The sequence below is a fragment of the Nelumbo nucifera genome, chromosome 6 (genome assembly GCF_055504915.1).
Source record: "Nelumbo nucifera cultivar China Antique chromosome 6, China Antique-T2T, whole genome shotgun sequence".
NCBI classification, from domain to species: Eukaryota; Viridiplantae; Streptophyta; class Magnoliopsida; order Proteales; family Nelumbonaceae; genus Nelumbo; species Nelumbo nucifera.
In genome coordinates, this window is record NC_142654.1 from 33,699,979 (window position 1) to 33,722,963 (window position 22,985).

The 22,985-nt window shown below is 38.0% G+C and overlaps 1 protein-coding gene across 1 annotated transcript in view; it reads right to left on the reverse strand.

The window, feature by feature from the left end:
* The window catches only part of LOC104606431 (NAD-dependent malic enzyme, mitochondrial), a 135,206-nt gene that overhangs the window by 40,897 nt on the left and 71,324 nt on the right, over nucleotides 1–22,985 (reverse strand). The window contains exons 11-12 of the mRNA XM_010271624.3: nucleotides 18,491–18,604; nucleotides 8,886–8,951 (exon numbers count right to left, since the gene is read on the reverse strand). Of these exons, the coding sequence (XP_010269926.1) occupies nucleotides 8,886–8,951; nucleotides 18,491–18,604 (180 nt within the window). The remainder of the gene's footprint in view (nucleotides 1–8,885; nucleotides 8,952–18,490; nucleotides 18,605–22,985) is intronic.

Consider the following 22,985-nt stretch of genomic DNA (forward strand, 5'->3'; position numbering starts at 1 on the left):
GGCAATCAACCTCTATGTGCTTCGTTCTCTCATGAAAAACAGGGTTGGATGAGATATGGAGTGCAACTTGATTGCCATAGTACAATTTCGTAGGTTTATCCATGTGAAACCCAATTTCTTGTAGGAGATTCCTCAACCACACTAATTCATAGGTAGTGTGTGCCATGGCCCTATACTCGGCTTCAGCACTGCTTCTAGCCACAACCATCTGCTTTTTACTCTTTCACGTCACAAGATTTCCTCCAAGAAATGTGCAATAGCCTGTAGTCGATCTTTTGTCATTCACTGAGCCTGCCCAGTCTGCATTTGTGTACCCAACTACTTCAAGTTTTCCTCTTGGTTTATACAATAGTCCACGGCCTGGAGCTCCTTTCAGATATCTCACCACACTGACTGCAAAGGAGATGTCGGGTCTCGTGATAGTCAGATAGTTCAGCTTCCCAACTAGTCGTCTATACCTTCCAGGATCTTCAAATACTTCCCCTGTATCACTGCTCAACTTAACATTTGGTTCCATAGGGTTCTCAGCCGGTTTTGCACCTAACAGTCCTGTTTCTTCCAGAAGATCAAGAACATATTTTCTTTGGCACATATTTACACCTTGTTTTGACCTAGCAACTTCTATGCCCAAGAAATACTTCAATGTCCCAAGGTTGAAAATGATTTTGCAGAAATACCTTTAATTTGTTAATCCCAAATTTGTCACTGCCAGTAATAACAATATCATCCACATAGACCACTAATAAAATCTTTCCAGCCTCTGAGTCATAGTTGAACACTGAGTGATCAACCTGGCATTGCTTCATTCCAAAACTCTTCACCACTTCACTAAACTTCCCGAACCAAGCACGCAACAATTGTTTCAACCCATAAATTGCCTTCTTCAGTCTGCACACCTTACCATCCTCCCCCTGAGCAACAAACCCAGGTGGTTGCTTCATATATACCTCCTCCACAAGGTCACCATGAAGGAAAGCATTTTTTATGTCAAGCTGAAACAGAGGCCAATCATACATAACTGCTAGGGAGATTAGCATACGAACAGAGCCAATCTTAGCCACCGGAGAGAATGTCTCCATGTAGTCCACTCCATACAACTGTGAATAACCTTTAGCAACGAGTCTAGCCTTCAGACGCTCCACACTACCATCTAGCAAGTATTTAACAGTATACACCCATTTACAGCCCATAACATGCTTACCAGGTGGGAAAGTAGTGAGCTCCCATGTTTGAGTATGTTGAAGAGCAGAGAGTCCTCCTCCATTGCCTGCCGCCACCTAGGTGGACTAAGAGCTTCTTGGACATTGTTAGGTATGGAAATAGATGACAAAAGTGAAACAAACTAACGATGTGAGGCAGAAAGGCGAGATAATGAAACAAAATTAGAAATGGGATGGAGAGTAGAACTGTGTTTACCTTTCCGTAAGGCAATGGGTAGGTCAAGTTCTGAGGGTTTAGCAACAGGAGCCATGACAGGATCCGCAAATAAGGTAGAAGCTGGAGGAGGGGCTGGTGTCATTCGACATGTATACACTTGCCGGATCGGTGGTCGTTCAGTAGTGATCTACACTGGATGATGTGATGAGTCTACTCCAACAGGAACATCCGGAACTGGATCACTGACAGGAAGAGGAAGAGGAAGTAACGGTGGAAACGAAGGTGCTTCAGGTCCTGAGAAGAAGGGGACAAACTCAAAAAAGGTGACATCAAGACAGACATAGCACTTTCGAGTAATGGGATTATAACACTTGTACCCTTTTTGAGTCTGAGAGTAGCCAAGAAAGAAACATTTAATGGAGTGTGCATCTAGCTTGTCTATTCCAAGACTCAAATTGTGGACAAAGCACACACAGCCAAAGACACGAGGAGTTAATGGAAATGGAGATAAAGTAGGGAACAAGATAGAGAAGGGGGACCGACCATGAAGAATGAAGGAGGGTATCCGATTAATGAAGAAACATGCAGTGAGTACAGCATCACTCCAAAGCCGTTTAGGAACATTCATATGATGAAGAATAGACCGAGCAGTTTCAAGGAGCTGATGGTTCTTTCGTTCAACTACCCCATTTTATTGAGGAGTGGATGCACATGAGGTTTGATGAATAATGCCATGTTGTTCTAAATACTGTTGAAATGAAGTTAGTATTCACGACCATTATCTGAACAAAGGACTTTGATTGGAACACCAAATTGTGTACGTATTTCAGCATGGAATTTTTGAAAAATGGAAAATAATTCACTTCTTTCTTTCATTAAGTAAATTCATGTCATCCTTGAATAATCATCAATAAAAGAGACAAAATACTTGTACCCATTATAAGACTCTATTTTGATCGGGCCCCAAACATCAGAATGAACCAAAGAAAAAGGACTCAACATACGACTTTCAACTCTAGGACTGAAGGAAACACGACGATGTTTCCCAAACTGACATGACTCACATTGTAAAACTGACAAATGACTCAAAGATGGAACTAATATCTTGAGTGCCTTTAGAGAAGGATGTCCCAGTCGACAATGCCACTGTAGAGGAGTAAGTGAAGTCTGAAGAGCAATTGAGGATCCACCACCATCAAGATAATACAATCCACTAGCTTCATGCCCCCCACCAATCTTCTTCCCCATCTTGAGATCCTGAAAAACACAAGAGGAAGGAAGGAAGGTAACAGAACAGTTAAGAGTCTTGGTTAATTTACTAAAGGACATAAGATTGAATGGAAACTTAGGTACATATAGAACAGATGATAAAGGAAGAGAAGCCATGTCAACATTACCAACACCACAGATGGGAGATGAGGAGCCATTGGCAAGTGTAATAGATTGTGATGTGGAAATTTCAGAAAGAGAAGAGAACACACCTGGAGTCCCGGTCATGTGATCAGAGTCTCCAGAGTCAATAATCCAGGGAGAGGTTTTAGATGACATGCAAGCAATACCTGAGTGGGCAAGAGTAGCAGTGGTATGCTATGAAGTGGTTTGAAGGAACCATTCATACTCATCACGCGGTACACTCACCATCTCCCTCCCAGAAGCAGATGTGGATGTGGAAGGAGTTAGGTCTGCCTGTTTACTGTCACTGATATCAACCTCACCAGTTACAGCATGATTAGCCCATTTAGAGGGAGGGCCATGTAGATCATAACAGAAATTCACCGTGTGTCCTTCCCTGCCACAATGAGTACACTTCCTTGCAGAGTTACTCTTTCCTTTGCCACAGCCTCCCCCTGAGTCATGACCACCACCCCGGCCAAACATGGAACTGCCACGGCCTCCTCGGGAGGCATGTCCTCCCCCTCTTATACCATGTCCACTTCCTCTAACTGTCACAAGTGTTGATCTATCAGACTGTGTGGGATTCTCTGTCTGTCCCAAAGAAATCCTACGAAGCTGTGCAAATACTTCCTCAAGAGTAGGAAGGGTAGAGCTCCCTAATATTTGGGCTCTAACTGGTTCATACTCCGATTTCAACCCCACTAAGAATCTTGTAACATCTAGTTGTTCCCTCTGCTGTTGCTGGACTTTAACATCTGGAGTGAGGGGATGATAGACATTGAGTTCATTCCTTATATTCTTCATGCAGGCATAGTAGTCTTCTAGGGTTTTGTTTCCTTGATGCAAATCAAAGTATTCCTGATAAAGTTGATATACCCTTGTAGTATTATCTTGTCCAGAATACAGCTTCTTAGCATGTTCCCATATATCCTTAGTCGTATCTAGGAACATGAAGTTGGCACTAATTTTGGGTTCCATACTATTCCATAGCCAGGTCATGATTTGAGCATCCTCTTGTTCCCAATCACCAAACCCTGGAGAGTCAGCTAGTGGTTTATCTTCTTTTATATGCTTCACTTTCCTCTTTGCCTTGAGGACCACTGATTTGGCCCATGGAATATAGTTCTCCCCATTCAGTTTAATTGAGGTCATCTGTACACCTAGGTAGTCAGAGGGAACCACCACACTAGGTTTCTGATCATTATATCCATCTCCCGTTGCTGCCATGGTACTCTTTCACCGTTGCCTCTAACCTGAATTCTCAGCTACAAACTGAGTGCTGTTATTAGGAGTTTGATGTTCCAGCACCTATAGCGGCCCCTCAACACAATAATAGGTACACAAGCCTTGTTCTTGTTCACACTACTACTGATTTCACAACACCAAGAACCACATAAACATCAATTCAACACTTACTAATCACATGCAAGCCCTCTTACAACCACTCAATAAAAATTGTGCATCACAAGCACCACCACATAGTCATATCTGTTACACCCGGTACAGACCTGTTTAACACCTTTAAGAGGGCACTACACGACCACAAGGAACTCGGCTAGGTCACTGCATTACACTTTACACCACTCGGCCACTTACAGCAGTCCTTACACCACTTTGCAACTTACAGCAGCCCCTACACCATTCGGCTATTGTACACACAGCCCGTTCTTGGGATTTTCTCCAAGAACTAGGGCAACAATAAACCTAGTTCTCTAGGTTCTGATCAGTACTAGCAGGTTCTTGAAGATTTTCTACCCAAAAATACCAGCAGCACAAGGAGAAGAAATAACCGACCTTCTTTTGAGAGTCTCAACCAACCATTCACTGCTGAGGTCGTTTTTCTTAATGAAGAAGGTTATGCGCAGCAGAGAGAGACGAGCTGAGATGTTTCAGACCTAGGACGAACCAGTTTTCTCCATTGACAGCCCAGAAACGAAGAAAGAGAGATCACGAACACTGCTGAGATGTTTCACGAACTGAAGTAGGTCAGGGACATGGCTTTTCGACTTCTGCTACAGTAACCCGAACCAGCAAGATGAAGAAGAAGAAGAGGAAGAAGAAGAGAAGAAGAAGAAGGAAAAGAAGGGACTGTCGAATCTGATGGGTAAACCCTATCAGTCGACCCCTTAATAGTAATTAGTCTCTAATAATTTCTACAAAGACTAAACTGCCCTTACTTAAGTGTGGGGCAGAGTGTCTCTAATAAAACTGCCACATAAGCATACAACTTAACAAAGATAAGATGACTAAACTACCCTTATTCGGCTCACTTTAACAGAATAATGCTAAAGAATATTGTCCAACAACATTTCAACAATATTTAGAACAATACACTGTAATTCATCAAATTTCTTGTACTTACCCTCGCAACAGAATGGTGTGGCTGAATGGAAGAACCAACATTTACTTGAAACTGCTCGGTCCATTATACATGATATGAATGCTCCCAAGCATTTTTAGAGTGATGTTGTCCTTACATCATGTTTTCTCATCAATTTGATGCCCATGCCTATCCTTGGAATTTAGTCACCTTTCTCATCCTTGTTTCCTACTTTATTTTCATTTCCCCTTACTCCAGAGTTTTTGGTTGTGTATGTTTTCTACATAATTTAGGGCTTGGACTAGACAAGTTAGATGCATGCGCTACAAAATGCATCTTTCTTGGCTATTCTAGAACTCAAAAAGGGTATAAATGTTACAACTCTAGCTCTCCTCGTTCATTTGTGTGTTTAGATGTCACTTTCTTTGAATATGTTCCCTTCTTTTCTAGCTTTGATGTTCCTCCTCTCATGTTTTCTCTTCCTGTTCCACTTGAGGACCCCATTCCTATAGTTCTTGTTGTCTCAGTTGTCTTCTCCAATGTAGGTTAATATTGAAAGGCTACCAATCACACAAGTGTATACTCACAGACAAGCACTAGCTCCTCCTCCAGTCCATTCCTCGTCGACGGATCTAGCAATTCTGTCCCTTCCTTTTGATCTTGATCTGCTCATTGCATTGTGGAAAGGAAAATGTAGTTGTACTTCTCACTCTATTTCCAATTATGTTTATGTTGCTCACATTTCTACTTCCCATTTCTAGTTTATATCTTTATTATCCTCTGTCTCCATCCCTAAGAATGTCCAAGAAGCTATTACCTCTCCTAGGTGGTGCCAAGCAATGGAAGAATTGTCTACACTGGCACACAATCACATGTGGGACCTTACGACTCTCCCTCTTGGTAAGCATGTTGTTGGATGTAAGTGGTTGTATATTGTGAAATATCTCCTAGATGGCAATGTGGAAAACTTGAAGGCTCGATTAGTGGCAAAAGGATACTCTCAGTTGTATGGAGTTGACTACACTGAAACTTTTTCTTTTGTGGCTAAGATTGGTTCAGTTCGAGTGTTGATCCCTTTAGCAGCAATGTATGATTGGCTCCTTTCTTAGCTTAACATTAAAAATGCCTTCTTACATGGTGACCTTCTTGAGGAAGTATATATGGAGCAACAACCAATTTGTTGCTCAGGGGGAGGATGTTAAGGTTTGTAGACTTAGGAAGGCAATCTATGGGCTGAAATAGTCTCCATATGCATGGTTTGGAAAGTCCAGTGAAGTGGTAAAGGACTTTGGCATTAAACAATGCCAGGTAGACCATTCTGTGTTCAACTATGAATCAAAGGCTAGGAAGATCTTATTAGTGGTGTATGTAGATGACATTGTCATAACTGGCAGTGATAGTATGGGAATTGATAGGTTGAAGACTTTTCTGCATGATCACTTCCAACAGAAGACCTAGGTAAGCTGAAATATTTTTTGGGAATAGAAGTTGCAAGATCAAGACATGGTATTAACTTGTGTGAAAGAAAATATGTCCTTGATTTGCTGGAAGAGACAAGACTATTAGGTGCCAAACCGAATGAAACACCTATGGAACCAAATGTCAAGTTAAGTATTGATGCGGGTGAAGAAGGTTGGTAGGTAAGTTGAACTATTTGACTAATACTCGGCTAGATATATCATTTGCAGTGAGTGTAGTGAGTCAGTTTATGCAGCACCCTTGGGTTCCACATTGGAATGTAGTTCTAAGAATTGTCAGATACTTGAAGGGAGCTCTAGGTCATGGATTGTTATAAAAGAATAGAGGAACTCTTAAGATAAAACAGTATACATATGCTGATTGGGTTGGATCAGTTTCTGATAGGAGATTCACTACAGGATATTGTACCTTCCTTGGGGGAAATTTGGTGACTTGGAAGAGCAAGAAACAAATTGTAGTAGCAAGAAGCAATGCTGAAGTTGAATATGGGGCCATGGAACATACTACATGTGAACTGGTGTGGCTGAAAAACCTTTTCTAGGAGATGGGGTTCTCAATTGACAAGCTTATGAAGTTGTACTATGATAACAGAGCTACAATCCACATTTCTTCTAACCCAATTTTTCAGGAGAGAACAAAGCATATAGAAGTTGATTGCCACTTTGTAAGAGAAAAGGTGATCAGTGGAGTGATAAGTATGACACATGTGAGTTAAGGAAATCAGTGGGCAGATCTATTTACAAAAGGGTTGAGTCGGGGGACAGTGGATTACGTATATAACAAGCTAGGATTATAAGATAAATACTCATTAGCTTGAGGGGGAGTGTTAGAGTCAACAACATAAGGGTAGTTTAGTTTTTTTGTCATTTAACTAAAGGTAAGTTGTCTATTTTTTCTGTGTTTAAGTTGTGTGTCCGATACTTAATACAGGACATAATTGTCTTTTGTATTCTAATGCACAAACAATAAATAAAAGGTCGGTTGGATAAGAGAGTGTTATCTTTTTCTCTTTGGCCAAACCCTTTCTTTCTCTCCTCTCTTCTTTCTCTTCTTCTCTCTTTCTTTCTTACTTCAGACCTAGGACTAAACCAGTGTTAATCAAATCATTAACACTAATCAACCCACTATTGTGTAATTCCTGCATCCACCTCTCATAGGTAGGATCATTCTCCGCAGGTTTCTTTTTGCTCCCAGTGATGTAACCCCATTTCCCTCTACTACACATGTTTCTTTATAGACTGAGACCAGGCCATATAATTGGTTCCATCCAACTTTCCAGTGGTCACTGCTCCTAATAGAGTCTCCATAGACCCTCCATGTCAAAACCCAAAATCTGTGGGATATTTGGTTTCTCCTCTAATTTGCTCCATTGACTTAACGGATGCAAATGAAAATTAGATTAGGGCTTTACTAATCAAGATTTGCTAACCCAAAGCAAAAACTTCAACCACCCAAAACTAGGGTTTCACAGGACCTAACAAGATGGGAGGAGAGAAAGTTAGATGCTCCTACCAGAAGTTCCAGAAAACTGTCCAACCTAAATCAATGTTAAAGGAAATAAAAAAACTCCCCTTTAATCCCCAAGCGCTAGCTTCAAAGTGTCTCTAGAACTTGTAATTATGTTTTTGCAATTATCTAATGTTTTCAGGAAAAAAACTCCAAGAACCTGCCTTTGGCTTCAACTAGGGATGAAAATCTCCAAAACCTCTCCAAAAAATCCTCCCAACTGTGCTGCATAAGCTGCTAATTAATCAGCCGATCAGTTCTCCATACACACTATGTATGAGCCAAAAAAGATGTGAAGGTGGAACCTGCTCTAATACCAAGTTTCAGTACAAGCTTTAGGAAGAAGATGAGAGAATGGAAGAGAAGAGAAGAGGGAAGAAAGTAACTTGATCTCTCTCATTTGATTTATATATGTTGAAACAAAAAATGTGTAAAGTTACAAGAGTGCCCTTAATTGGGCAGTTGACTTCAGCATAAACAAAAAGAAATAAAAACAGACCCATAAAGAAGGCCCACTACAGCAGAACTAGCAACAGAAATAAACCTATTTAAACAAAGAGAACTAAGGCCCATTGGGCCCAATCTCTCTACACTATCAATTCTACCCCTCCTAAGACTCCAGGTAGCTGGGACCAATATTGGATAGTGACCTTACATTTCCAAATAAGTATTTTTGAACATTAACCACAACCTTTTTACATCTCATAGGGGGGAAATCTGAAGCACAAGCCTTGTAGAACAGAAGTTATGAAGACCAAATGCAAATCCACCATGACATTTAATTTATCACAACTTAATCATTTTATACCTCTTTGGAGAACAAGCTGCCAACTGCAGATAACCCAAGAAGAACATCAGGATTCACTTGCCGAACCTGGCAAGTATAGAATTAGAAAAGCATTTATGTGATTTAATACAGTAAATGTGGCAATAAAGCAAGGTATATTATCTCAATTATGCAACTAGAAATTATCAACCTTGAATTAGGAAGAAATATGTGGCTTCCTTGTGATGCATCTAAAATAACACAATTGATATAATTTACTATAAACGTTTTTAATATTAAAACACCTAAAAGGCAAAGACAAACTATATAGGCCTTGAAAATTTGAGAAAAATAACCAAAAATGCCACCACAATAATGAAACAAGAGATACTCTTGGGAGTACTAGCATAATTTCTTGCTTCATTATGACATCTTGTTTTGAGGTACAATGAAAAGGACATGGATGAATATATTTTCAGTGGATAATTTGCCCATCAAAATTTACGATGGCGAAGATGATGATAAATCTTATATCTGTATTACTTTTATTAAATTCATTATATTCCCCATCATTAAGACCTATATTTAAGTTATTAAGTCCCATTTCCTTTCATTAAATCTTATAGTTAAGGCACATTAAATGAATAAGATTTGTGGAATTTTCTTGACTAAAACACCCTCATTTGTGAATTTAATCCCTCTTTAACTTTTTATGAAAAAAATGTAATTTACTATTACTTTCCACTTCATTAAATGTCCTCTCATTAAGATATTAATTCTCATTCTCTCTCCTTAGATACTTTATTTGAAGTATTTTTGTTTCTCACCAAATATATTATACAAATTAAATCTATATCTAACATTTTTAATAATGTAAAATCTATGTTCAAAAGCAACAAGAAAAATAATTAAATAAACCACCCTTTTGTCTGAGAGGCAAGTAAATAGTTCAACCATCAACATCAAATGGGTCAACCAATTTTCTCATATTCAAATAATAAAAATTTAAAAATAAATATAAATACAAATATTAAAAAAATTATAAAAAAATAGGTGCATATCTAATATTATCTATAGTTGTGAAACACACCTACAATAATTCAAAAAATATAAAAAAAAAAGAAAAGGAAGAAGAAAGAAAGATTTCAGCAGAAGTAGAGAATGGAAGAGAGAAGAGAAGAGTTGAATTTGTTCTCTCTAGCCCCCCAAGATGTCTTTTATTATCTTAATTCTAAACTGAGTACAATTCCTCGGATGCCCTTAAGGGGGCGGCCAGCACTAAAGTAATAATAAAACAAAAAATAGAGGCCTATAACTAAAATGACTTAAACTTAAAACATAACTTAAAAGAAATAAAGTCACTAAGGCCCATTTGGCCTATTCTCACTACACTCTCACTCAAGCTAAGCACAGATGTCAATCATGCCCAGCTTGCTTATATAATGTTGAAGCTTTGCCTTCGGAACTCCCATAGTTAAAAAATCTGCTAGCTACTCTTCTGGTACAATGAAAGGAAGGCACACCTCTCCTGACGCCATTCTCTCCCATATAAAGTGTTTGTCTACCTCAATATGCTTAGTTCAGTCATGTTGAACCGGGTTGTGAGTACTGTTAATTGAAGCTTGGTTACACAATACAACATCAATGGCTTGACATGAAACACCCATCTCATCAAGGAGAGATCTAAGCCATAACAACTTAGAAACCCCATGGGCCATAGCCTTATACTCTGCCTTAGTTGAAGATCTAGCAACCACTGACTGCTTTTTACTTCTCCAGGAAACAATATTCCTGGCCACCATAGCACAATAGCCTAATGTGGATCTCCTATCATCCACATTATTTGCCCAATCAGCACCTGTATATGCTTCTACCTTCATATGGCCATGTTTAGGAAATTATATACCCTTCTTGGGAGTTCCCTTAAGATAGCATAGCACCCTTTCTACAGCAGCTATATGTGTGTCTCTGGAAGCATGCATGAACTGGCTGATTACACTCACCGCGTATGAAATGTCTAGACGAGACTCATACATAGATAAAGAAATTTCCACAGTAATCTTTGAAACACTCCCCTCTCAGCTAAAAGTTCTCCATCATTCACTGAGAGTTTATGATTCACATCAATAGGGGTGGAGGTAGGTTTAGCACCAAGTTTTCCAATCTCAATAAGAAGATCCAACACATACTTAAAAATACCTTCTTTGGACCTAGCAACCTCAATCCCAAGAAAATACCGCAACTCCCCTAAGTATTTAATCTCAAATTCAGAATTAAGGAACTTCTTGAGAACATTAACTTTTTCTATGTCATTGCTAGTAACAACAATATCATCCACATAAACAATAAGAAATGTAACTAGAATATTTCTCCTCTTAACAAAGAAAGTATGATCTGATTGAGTTTGAGCGTAGCCAAACTGAACAAGAGCAGCCCTAAACCTGTCAAACCAAGCACGTAGAGATTGTTGGAAGCCATAAAGTGACTTCTCCAATCTGCACACCTTACCTTGCATCTCCTTACCATATATACTAGGAGGAAGGGACATATATACCTCTTAAGTGAGATCACCATTCAGGAATGCATTCTTAACATCAAACTGAGATCACCATAAACCTACTTACACCCAACAGTCTCCTTCCCAACTGGCAAGTCAACAATATCCTAGGTATTATTTTTATGGAGTGCTTCTATTTCAGTCCTCATAGCATCTCTTCACTTTGGTTTGGCTAAGGCTACACTCACTGACTTTAGGATGGGTTAAAAGGAAATGGAGGCTAGAAAGGAATAATAGGATGGGGCAACAAGTTATAGGAAAGGTGTTTGGAAATGCAATGAACTATTCATTTCCTCTTACCCTTTCTCAGAGCAATGGGTAGGTCAAGGTCTAGAAATGAACGTGCTAGTTGTGGAGATGTCGGACCTATCCTCTCTTTGGTGATTAAAAGCACCTAAGACTCAACTAGAGGTGTAGGATCAACCTATGTTTGCCTTAGCCTTTGCTCTTGGTACCACCTCTAGAGAATAGGATGAGTGATAAAAACTGAAGGACTAGCAGGAAGAGGGGGAGGAGCAAGAATGGAAGACCTCAAAGGAGAGTATCCCTCCACGAGAATGGGTAATTGTAGAGGACTTGACACAAGACTCAACTGGAGTTGGCAAAGGAAGGGATGAAGAAAATAATTCAAGAGATCTCTCCTCCTTAGAAGGACGACTATAAAATGGGATTGATCCTGCAAAGGTGATATCCATGGAAACAAACCAGATGCCACTAATGGGATCAAAACAACATTACCCTTTCTCTGTGGAGGCATACCCAAGGAAGTTACATTTCTGAGCCTTGGGTTCAAACTTAGTCTCTTGGAATTGAGAATGTGGACATAGGAAGTGCAACCAAAGACACGTAGAGGAATGGAGAAAAGCTCAACACTAGGAAGGACTCCAAAAAGAGACTTTAACTCCAAGACTTAAGAAGGCATATAGTTAATAAGATAGGTGGTTGTTAAAGCTGCATCACCCCAAAACTTCATAGGTACATGGGTAGGAAAAAGAATATTCCTTACAACTTCCACAATATGTGTGTTTTTCTTCTTCGCTACTCCATTTTATTGTGGAGTATGGGCGCAAGAACTCTGATGGACAACCCCAAATTTCTCAAGGTAGGAAGTAAGGTTCTTCTCAAAATGTTCCTTAGCATTGTCTGATCGGAATATTTTGATGCGGGTATCAAACTGAGTGCGTATATATTCATGGAATTGTTGCACAAGTTTAGGCACTTCAGCACAAGAACACATAAGGTAAATATAGGCATATCATGAAAAGTCATCAACAAATAGGAAGAAATATCTATAGCCACCCATACAAGGTAAATGGTAAGGCCCCTACACATCAAAGTGCACAATATTAAAAGTAATATTCGATCTTTTACTACTTGAAGGATAAGTCTTCTTACAATGCTTTAAGAACTCACAAAATTCATAATGTAGACTTGACAAACTTATTCATTTAAATAGCTTTGGAAACAATTGACTCAATGAAGAGAAAGACAAATGACCCAAATGACTATGACATAACATAATATGACTAGTGGACTTTGAAACAAATGCAATTCTCTAAGGTTGTACTTGTCTCTGCTCAGGCATGACTAACAGATAGATCCCATTCACCTCATGGTGACTCCCAATCACCTTCTAAGATTTCATGTCCTAAACACGATATGAAGGGAAAAAGATCACACTGCAATTAAGGGATTTAGTTAAACTACAAAATAAAAGCAAATCAGTATTAAGTTTAGGTACGTGAAGAATAGATGATAAGGTCAGGAAATGTGAGGTCTTAATGTCTCCCTTTCCTATGATAGGGGAAAGGGAGCCATCAACAAGGGATATCTTCTCCCGACTAGAAAGGAGTTGGTAAGAGATGAATAAGGGTCTGTTTCGTTCATAGTCGAAATCGGAATCGGAATTGGAATCGAAATCATCCGGAATCGGAATTGGAATGATCCATTCTCAGTCTGTTTGGTTCAGACAAAAGTGGGAATGGGAATTAAAATCAGTAGGAATGGGATTTCATTCCCAAGGGAGGGGCAGGGAATGGCCATTCCCTCAAATGGGGGAATGCCATTCTAGTAGGAATGGGAATGGGATTCCGATTCCGTCCAACCAAACAGTTGAAATCGGAATAGCCCATTCCGATTCCGATTCCAGACCCCTATTCCTGTTAACCAAATGGCCCCTAAATGTGAAGCATTGGCCATATGGTCAGAGGCACCAAAATTAATTATCGAAGGGATTTTATGAGTATATGAAATAGAAGAATGATTTGTAGTGGCACGAATACCTGAATGTGCATATGCAGAGGAAGGAATAGTCTCTAATGAAGTAGATGTTGTAGTGGACTCCAAGTGATTGATTATTCGGCCATATTTCTCATACTCAGTTCTAGTAGCTGCAAGTTGCTCTCCCACCGACTTCTCACCACTCTGTCTCCATTCACTCTGTGAGGAGGTGGCTAAATTTGCATTTCCACCTTTTCCATTCTCAAACCTTTTTTCACTATTTTCTTTCTTAAGTCTGGTAGGAATGAGCTCTGGGTGCATTTTCCAACATTGACATTTGGCTTCATCCTAGCATTAGCATAGTGATCAACCTGCGGCTCTACAGGCTAAACTTATGCTCTCCTCACTACTCACCATAGCATAAGCCTAAGACAAAGTTACCTCATCCTTTGCCAAAACATTTTGCCTCACAATATCATAATTCGGGTTGAGTCTAGTGAGGAACCCAAAGACCAGGTTTCTCTCTAGTAACTTCCTATGTGTTTCTGCATCCTTAGTACAACCCCAAACAACAATCCCCATCAATCAATCTCCTACCAAAGAGATTTCTCTCCCTATCTTAGATTATTTACATCATTCCTCATTTTTTAGGCTCGAGCAACATTAAGCATTTGGGAATAGGTCTCTATGACACTATCCCACACTTCTTTTGTAATTTCCATCCACAGGTGGTGTTGACTAATGTGTGGCTGCATAAAATTCACTAACCAACCCACTACTATGTAGTTTTCTTGCATCCACTTTTCAGCGTAAGGTCATCCTCCACCGGTTTCTTCTTACTCCTAGTAATGCAACCCCATTTCCCTCTACTACAAACATGTATTTTAATTGATTGAGACCAAGCTAAATAATTGGATCCATCCAACTTCACAGTGGTCACTACCCCCAACAAAGTCCCCACTAGCCATCTAAGTCCAAACCCAAAATCTGTGGGATATTTGGTTTCTCCTCCAGCTTGCTCCATTGAGTGAACAGATGTAAATAAAAATCAAATTAGGGTTTTACTAAGCTAGATTTCCTATTCCAAACTTTCACAGGACCCAATAGGATAGAAGGAGAGAAACTTCAATCCCTCCTACCAGAGGTTCCAATACTCAGCCCAACCCAAATTGTCATTAATAGAAATCAAAGAGCTTCCCTTTGATCCCCAAGCACCAACTTCAAAGTGTCTCCAGTTATCTAGGGTTTTCGGGAAAAATCTCCAAGAACTTGCCCTGGACTTCAACAAAGGATGAAAAACTCCACAAAAACTCTCCAAAAACCCTCCTAATTGGGTTACATAAGTTGTTGATTGATCATCCGATCAGTTCTCCATACACACTGTGTATAGGCTAAGAAAAGAGAAAGATGTTGAAGGTGAGAACCTGTTCTGATACCAAGTTGTGAAACACACCTACAATAATAAAGAAAATATAGAAAAAGAATAGAAAAGGAAGAAGAAAGAAAGGTTTCAATAGAGGTTTATAGAAGAACAAGAGAAGGGAAGAGAAAAGAGAAGAGTTCAATCCTTTCTCTCTAGCCCCCTAAGTTGTCTTTTATTCTCTTAATTCTAAATTGAGTACAATTCCCCAGATGCCCTTAATGGGGCGGCCAACACTAAAGAAATAATAAAACAAAACAAAAGAGGCCCATAACTAAAAGGACATAAACTTAAAACATAACTTAAAATAAATAAAGTCACCAAGGCCCATTTGGCCCATTTTCACTACATCTATTAATCATATCATACAATATTAAGCATGATAAATAAAAGTATTTTTATTCAATGGAAATGAAATATAAGATTTAAAACTAACCCAAAAACGAAACCATTTTCCTATTCAAGTGGTGGGTCAATGATTCAACTGATGATATCATAAATTAATAATAAAAAATTTAAAAAGGATAGAGACAGAAATTTTTAAAAACATAGAAATTTTGTAAAAAGACATTTGGGTGCATCTTTAATATTATGTATTCATCATATTAAGCAAACATATGTGTGATAGATAAGAGTTATTTTTATTAATAATAGAAATAGAATTAAAACTAAACTAAATTAAAAAGAAAACTGCTTTTGCATCTAATTAATGGTCAATGGTCCATTAGGAGGAAAATTAGGTGGGCTTAACTCAAGCTCGAATCAACCTAGCTCGTAATTTTAAATAGGCTAGCTTCAATTTTTGGTCATCAACTTGGGCCTAGGCCTAGGTTCAAAAGTTTGGGCTTTCTTATTTTTTGGTTAGGCCCAAGCCTATCCCTTAGGTAGATAAAGTCAAGCCTAAATATATACATACAATCATAAATGCATATATAGCACATATTGCATACATGCATGTAAATACAATTATACACATATATTGTATGTCAAATTTTGTCATGGGGCTAATTGATAGACCCAAGTCTATGACAAACCCAAGTGCATCAAATTTCAACGCAGCCTGGAGGTTGGGCCCAAGTTGAATAGATTAGGCTTGACTTTGGTCTGAAGCCTTAGGCCCAATGCATAGGGTTGGACCTATGTTAAGCTTAAATTCAGCCCAACCTACTTGACTTGCACCATAATGGCCCAATCCTTTGAGTAAGTGAGTTAACTATCGATGTCATCATTAAATAATAACTAAAAATAGATGGAAACACAAAAATGAGGTTGCTTTTTAGAATTAATTATGTAAATGGAATAAAAATGAGGTTGCTTTTTTTCAAGTCAAATAGGCCAGCACATGGTGTCATAATTATAAGTGCGATAAACAAGAATTATTTTTAGAATTAATTATGTAAATGGAATAAAAAATTTAAAGTTACCCAAAAATGAGGTTGCTTTTTTTCAAGTCAAATAGGCCAGCACATGGTGTCATAATTATATAATAAAACTCAAAAAATAGATAGAAATAAAAAATATGGAAAACACAAAACTTTGCCTATAAAATTTGTGCACATCTCTAATATCACATATTTATCATATTAAAAAAAGTAAATATGATAAATAAGAATTAACTTTATTTACAATGAAAATGAAATATAAAATCTAAATACACTAGAACACCATGCTTTTATTACTTATCCTTTTTAAATGGTTCTAATAATGATATGGAAATTATTAATATTATCCGAAATAAACATGTGCAACGACGTGCATATTTACTAGTTGATTTCAATATGTCAACCTCAACTGTCAAGAATAGTAGAAACACTGGTATCACTTACACATTGAACAAACAAGGACACCTACGTATGTATGTATCTACAAGATTTTCCACTTTGAGGGTATAGTAAGTCCTTAGACATCCATCAGATTTACCAAACAAGAAAGCTGTGAGTAAGTCCTTAAAAATTAGAGGTTTTCAGTTGATTGAAGTATGTCAATTTCATCAATTCACCTACCTGGTTTTGAATATTTGACCGGGTTCTGTTCCTTCTACTATGGTTTCTAAATTCTAAAACAAGTAACAAATATTCTTTTACCACCAACAGTGCATTACATTACCCATGTTAAATTAATGTTCAACAAACATGAATTTAGCTATTGACTTTTTGTTAGCACTTTAGGATGTGTCACTCTCCAAGCCTGGAGAAGGCAAGGCTGCATTGATCAGAATGAGGTCTTCAAAATTATAATTTGTTCTTAGAGTTGGTAGGTTTTTGGCTTCCAGGATGAACAGTCAATTCTCCATGAAACTAGGGTCCTAAGATGCTTTAGCCAATTTGTTTGCAGTTTGCATACAGTGTCTTGTCAAGGAAATAAATGTTATATCATAATATACATACATACATACATACATACACACACACACGCACACACACACACACACACACACATATATATATATATTGAGAAAGGTATCATAATATTGACCGCTTGTAGGCAATTTTTTAGCTTAGAAGGGACCTTACACCACTCTTCTTTAAGTCTCCCTTCTTTCCTTCAACTAAATTTTTATATCACCAAAAATAAAATAAAATAAAAACAGTATAGTTCTCTACAGTGTCCAGTACAATGCAGACTTTTCTCTGTTTTGAAATTTATTTTATTGCAGTCACTATGGTTTATGCTTTAAACTTAGGGTGTGACTTGTCACTTAAACCAAATACTAATTTCAAAATAAGATGAATATTGTATCACAAGGTCTTGATCTAGTTTTGTTGGATTCTCTTGATTTACTTGGTGACCGTTTCTGTCTCTCTTAATCTCTCTCCTGATTTGATCTCTCCCATATCTTCCCTTCAAATTTTGATCTTTAATAAACTATCTTGTTTTTTATTTAAATATCTTGTTAGTTATAAAAAAAAGAAAAAAAAGTCCTGGCCAATGTTTATATTTAAAGATCATAATAATCATGAGCACCAGACAAGTGGTAAAAGGCATCCCTTCATTTAAAGAATGCGCAAACTCAAAATCAGAATCTTCTACTAACATTTTTGCTGTATTTAGTCATTCATAATCCAACAAAAGCAAGGCAAAATGATGTTCATTTTTAAGTCATTAACAAGAAAATATTGAATGAGAAAAATGGAGGAAATACAAAGGCATCAACAATTCCAAAAAAGGAATTGCAGAGAAAAGAAATCAACATGGGACTTATTAAACAGAAAAAACATTGGAACAACATAGGAAACAAAAGCTAACTATACATCTCAAACATAGAGATCCCAAGTTGCAAGATTCAGTAATACATTAACAAACCTAGATGTCCCAGAGAACGATATTCACCCATAAGGCTATAACTTAAAAGAAACTTCTCACATTAAAATATATGATATGGAAGAATAGTCATCAGTGCAACATTTATTATGTGTAGTGTGTAAGTTTTTAAAACAATTGCCTCTATACCACTTCAACCAAGCTTGCTCCTTCCCGTAATCCTTGATAACCAACTTCTTTCATCTTTCTTGCAAATGGCAAAACCTCTGGATCAATATTTGCACGATCCTCTGTAATTAGCCCCTGGATTTCCAGAAAAGTATTGACATGCATGAGTAGGAGCGTTCTTAGAATAGTGGATTTTTAAGATAGCCATAGAAAATTTATCCCAAGTCACTCTTCCAGTAAAGCTTCCAATGTTCCATCAAAATAAATAATTAAACAATAGATACCAATTAGATAAAAGACAAATGAAATGTATGTCATATTGTCATCAGAATGAGATAGCAGATAGGTTCTATTGCCAGTGCATGGCAAAACTAATAAGGAGCTTGGTATGGGTATTTTATTAACTTGTTCAGTACTTGGATAGCAAGCTTCTTGATCTTTTTAATTTGGGCCAATAAAAGAGATGAAGCTAGAAAATCTACAGTTCAGGAAATACAAATATTTAAAGTTCTAGACCAAATGGTTTGTTCAATTCCTGCTTTTGGACATCTAAATAAGCCTCTGTTCATGGTTCTAATAGTATGGTATTGCAAAGGAAAAGTACACTAACCAACAGAAAACTAAAGCCTCATCTCTTCTTCCAAGTACTACAAAATAGAGAAAATGACCAAAAATAAATAAATCCTGCCTTTCAAACCAAAAGAAACAACACTTCCAATTTGCTAAAAGACTACAAACAGCTTGAAAACCTTTAAAATGCCAACCATTCCAAAAATTTAGTTTGACCTCTAAATGAAGTTGCAAATTCTCCAAGGATGACATGCATGCCCTTTTAACAGAACGATACCTACAACAATAGAAGCTGTAAAAAGATGTTAAAGTTAAGAATGGTTCAGGAACCAACAACCACAATGAGAAATGAAATGACACCTTTTAAGGGGGGATCATTGGTCAACCACAATGTAGGGAGAGTGTGATTCAATACTAAGAAAGCAAGTGCGTGGTGTGTGTAAATTAGAGGATAGACTTTTCTTAGGGCAATATAAGGAGAATACCACTGGGAGTTCAGTACTAAAGGTCAATCACCAATCTGGAGATGCTCTTGAGGGACAGTTAATTCCGTCGAACCTAATTCCATGCCTGGTTAACAAAAGAGTAATGGTACCGGATCAGGCTGAGCCAAACCCATTAATGATCCTGTCTCATCTGCATTCCCTATCTCAATCCCCCAAGGTAATCACGAACCTAAAGCCATGCCTATTTTTGTTGATTTTTTTAAGAGAGCAATCATCAACCCAAGTGATATTGCTACTTTCTTAGCTTTGGTTCTCAAAAATCAAAAAGCAAGTTACCTTGGGGATTTTAGGCGAAACAGGACTCTTTTTGACAAACTAGAGGACTTAAATATTTCCTTCAAGGTGTCTACACTCTATGGATGTGTAAAATGTCTATTATCCCACACCAAAATAGTAAAATGATGCATCACTAAAATTATGGCACATGAACTAAAAAATAGTAGCACATATGAAGATGAATTCTTCAAACTAAAATGTGCAAAACAGAAAAAGCATCAATTAATGAAAACCATACTTTAGCTAGTAAAGTTCATTTTACAATGCAATAGAAGCATGCCAAAAGTATTCTGCTTTTCATTTCCAGTAGAAATCTACTAAATCAAAAATTTACAAAGAAAAGAAGAGTTTCTTGTGGAAGAGGAAGAGGAGAGAAGAAGTTGAGAAAGGAGAGAGAAAATCAGATATGGCCGCCCTCTCCCATTGGTATTTATACTTAAATAAAAACTAAGTACAATGACTAATATGCCCTTATAGGGCGGCTAACACATAAAACTGCATAAAAAACTTAGAAACATTACTCCAATGGGTCCCAACAAGAGTGTTGTGGTCCCCACTTATTATCTAAATAAATAATAAACAAAAACAACTAACAAATCTGCACAAAATCCTCAACACTCCCCCTCAAGTTTGGAGTAAATGTCACACATTCTCAACTTGCACAAGTCATGTTCAAGCTTATTCTTTGCAACCCCTTTGGTGAAGACATCAGCTAAGTGTAACTCAGAGGAGACATAAGGCAAAAGACGTCTCTGATTGTCACCCTTTCTCTTATGAACAGTTTATCAACCTCAATGTACTTTATCCTGCCATGCTGAATTGGATTGTGGGCAATATTAGCTTGGTTGTCACAATATAACATCATGGGCTCCTTTGCATCTATCCCAATCTCACTCGAGAAGGATCTAACCCAAAGTAATTCTGAAACACTGTTGGAAAACATGGGGTTACTGGTGCAGATCTATATTTGGTAGTTGTGTAAAAATAGAATTGTATATATTCCTAGGATTGTGGAAGGATTGATTTAGAAAGTTTTTCTTTCTATTCTTGTACTTTCTATTTTCTTTTCTTTCTATTTTTGTACTTTCTATTTTCTTTTCTTTCTATTTTCTTCTTCTTTCTATTTATTGCAGCAGCTTACTATATAAATATGTCGATTGGCAATAGAATGAAACACATCAGTATTCTACCATTCCAAAACATGGTATCAGAGCTCTAGGTTTCTCAACCTTGAGATTTTTTTTCCGGCCTTCATTGCCAGTTTTTCGTGTTTTTCTCTTCTGACCTTCAGTGTTGATCTGTAACCAGAAGTGTTCCTTTATTCTCCTTTATTCCGGCCAGTTCTTCCCTCCTTTATTCTCCTTTTCTACTGGCCTTATTTTTCCTCCATTAACAATGTCCGACACGACTGCAACAAGTGCTCCCGTCCAAACTGATGAAGGAGCAACAAATTCTCATCCTCACACTGGTGATTTGCAGAATATTCAGACAACATATAGACTAAATGGCCAAAACTACTTGAAGTGGTCACAACTAGTGCGTACCTATTTGAAGGGAAAAGGAAAAATTAGCCACCTTCTTGGAACAGGGCCAAAGTTGGGCGAGCCAAATTTTGATGCTTGGGACGAAGAGGACTCCATGATTATGTCATGGTTGTGGAGTTCAATGACACCTGAGATCAGTGATACTTGTATGTTTCTTCCCTCTGCAAAGGCTATTTGGGATGTTGTCCGACAAACCTATTCCAAAGCCCATGACGCTGCTCATGTCTATGAGGTCAAAGTGAAGACAGTGGCGGCCAAACAAGGGAGCAGAAGTGTTACAGAGTATGCAAATCTGCTACAAAATTTATGGCATGAGCTTGATCATTATCGGGTTCTTGAGCAAAGTGCCCTGATCATGCTGTGGTCTTGAAGAATTTTATTGAAAGAAATAGGGTGTATGATTTTTTGATCGGACTGAATGCTGAATTTGATCAGGTCCGAATACAAATTCTTGGCAAAGAAGAAGTGCCTCCATTGAATGAAGTCATATCCCTTGTCAGAGCTGAGGAAAGCCGCCGTGGAATCATGCTTGAGCCTAAAGATCCCAAAGGCTTAGCCATGGTGGCAAGGGGAGGAAGTTACAGTGGTTCAAAGGGTGAGAACAATCACAACTTGGCTCGTGACACAACTACCCGTGACTCTAACGATAACCTCTGGTGCACCTATTGCAAGAAGCCCAGACACACAAAAGATCGGTGCTGGAAACTTCATGGGAAACCTCCCACATCCAGCAAGGAATGGGGAAATCGAGGAGTTTCAAAAGGAGTCCAACAGGCCCATAATGTCTCCACAACCCCGCAGCAAGAACACTCAAGTCAGGGACCATTTAATGATGAAGAAATTGAAAGGCTAAGGAGCTTCCTGAAATCCTTGAAACCAGGAAGTGGTTCTACCTCTCTTGCTCTCTCAGGTGAATCTTTATCTCTAGGATTACATGCCTCAGCTAAAGTTTTTCCATGGATTCTTGATTCTGGAGCTACTGACCACATGAGACCCTCTTCACTACATTTTCTCACCTATACACCTTGTCCTAGTAATAGAAAAATTTCTGTTGCTGATGGTTCTTTCACCACAGTGGCAGGGATTGGGAATATTCAAATTGCTCCATCCCTATTGCTTAAAAATGTGCTTCATGTTCCTAAGTTATCCACTAGCCTTATCTCTATACATAAACTCACCCAGGATGTGAACTGCAATGTTGTGTTCTTTCCTTCTTATTGTGTATTTCAGGACCAGGTTTTGGGGAAGAAGATTGGACTTGCTAAGGAAAGGGATGGACTCTACTACCTTGAAGCAACCAGCAAACCATCTCACACTGTTATGCATGTCACACACGAGTCATTCTTATCTACCTCCAATAAAGATTTAATTTGGCGTCATCACTTCCGTTTTGGTCATCCTTCATTTCCTATTTTAAAAACAATGCTTCCTTCCTTGTTTAAAGGAATTGATGTTGAAACCTATCATTGTGATGTTTGTGAACTTGCTAAGAACAAAAGGGTTTCTTTCCCAATCAGCAATAAAAGATCTTCAACTCCTTTTTATTTGATTCATTTGGATATTTGGGGCCCTTCTCAAATTCCCAACATTACTGGTTCTAGATGGTTTGTCACCTTTATT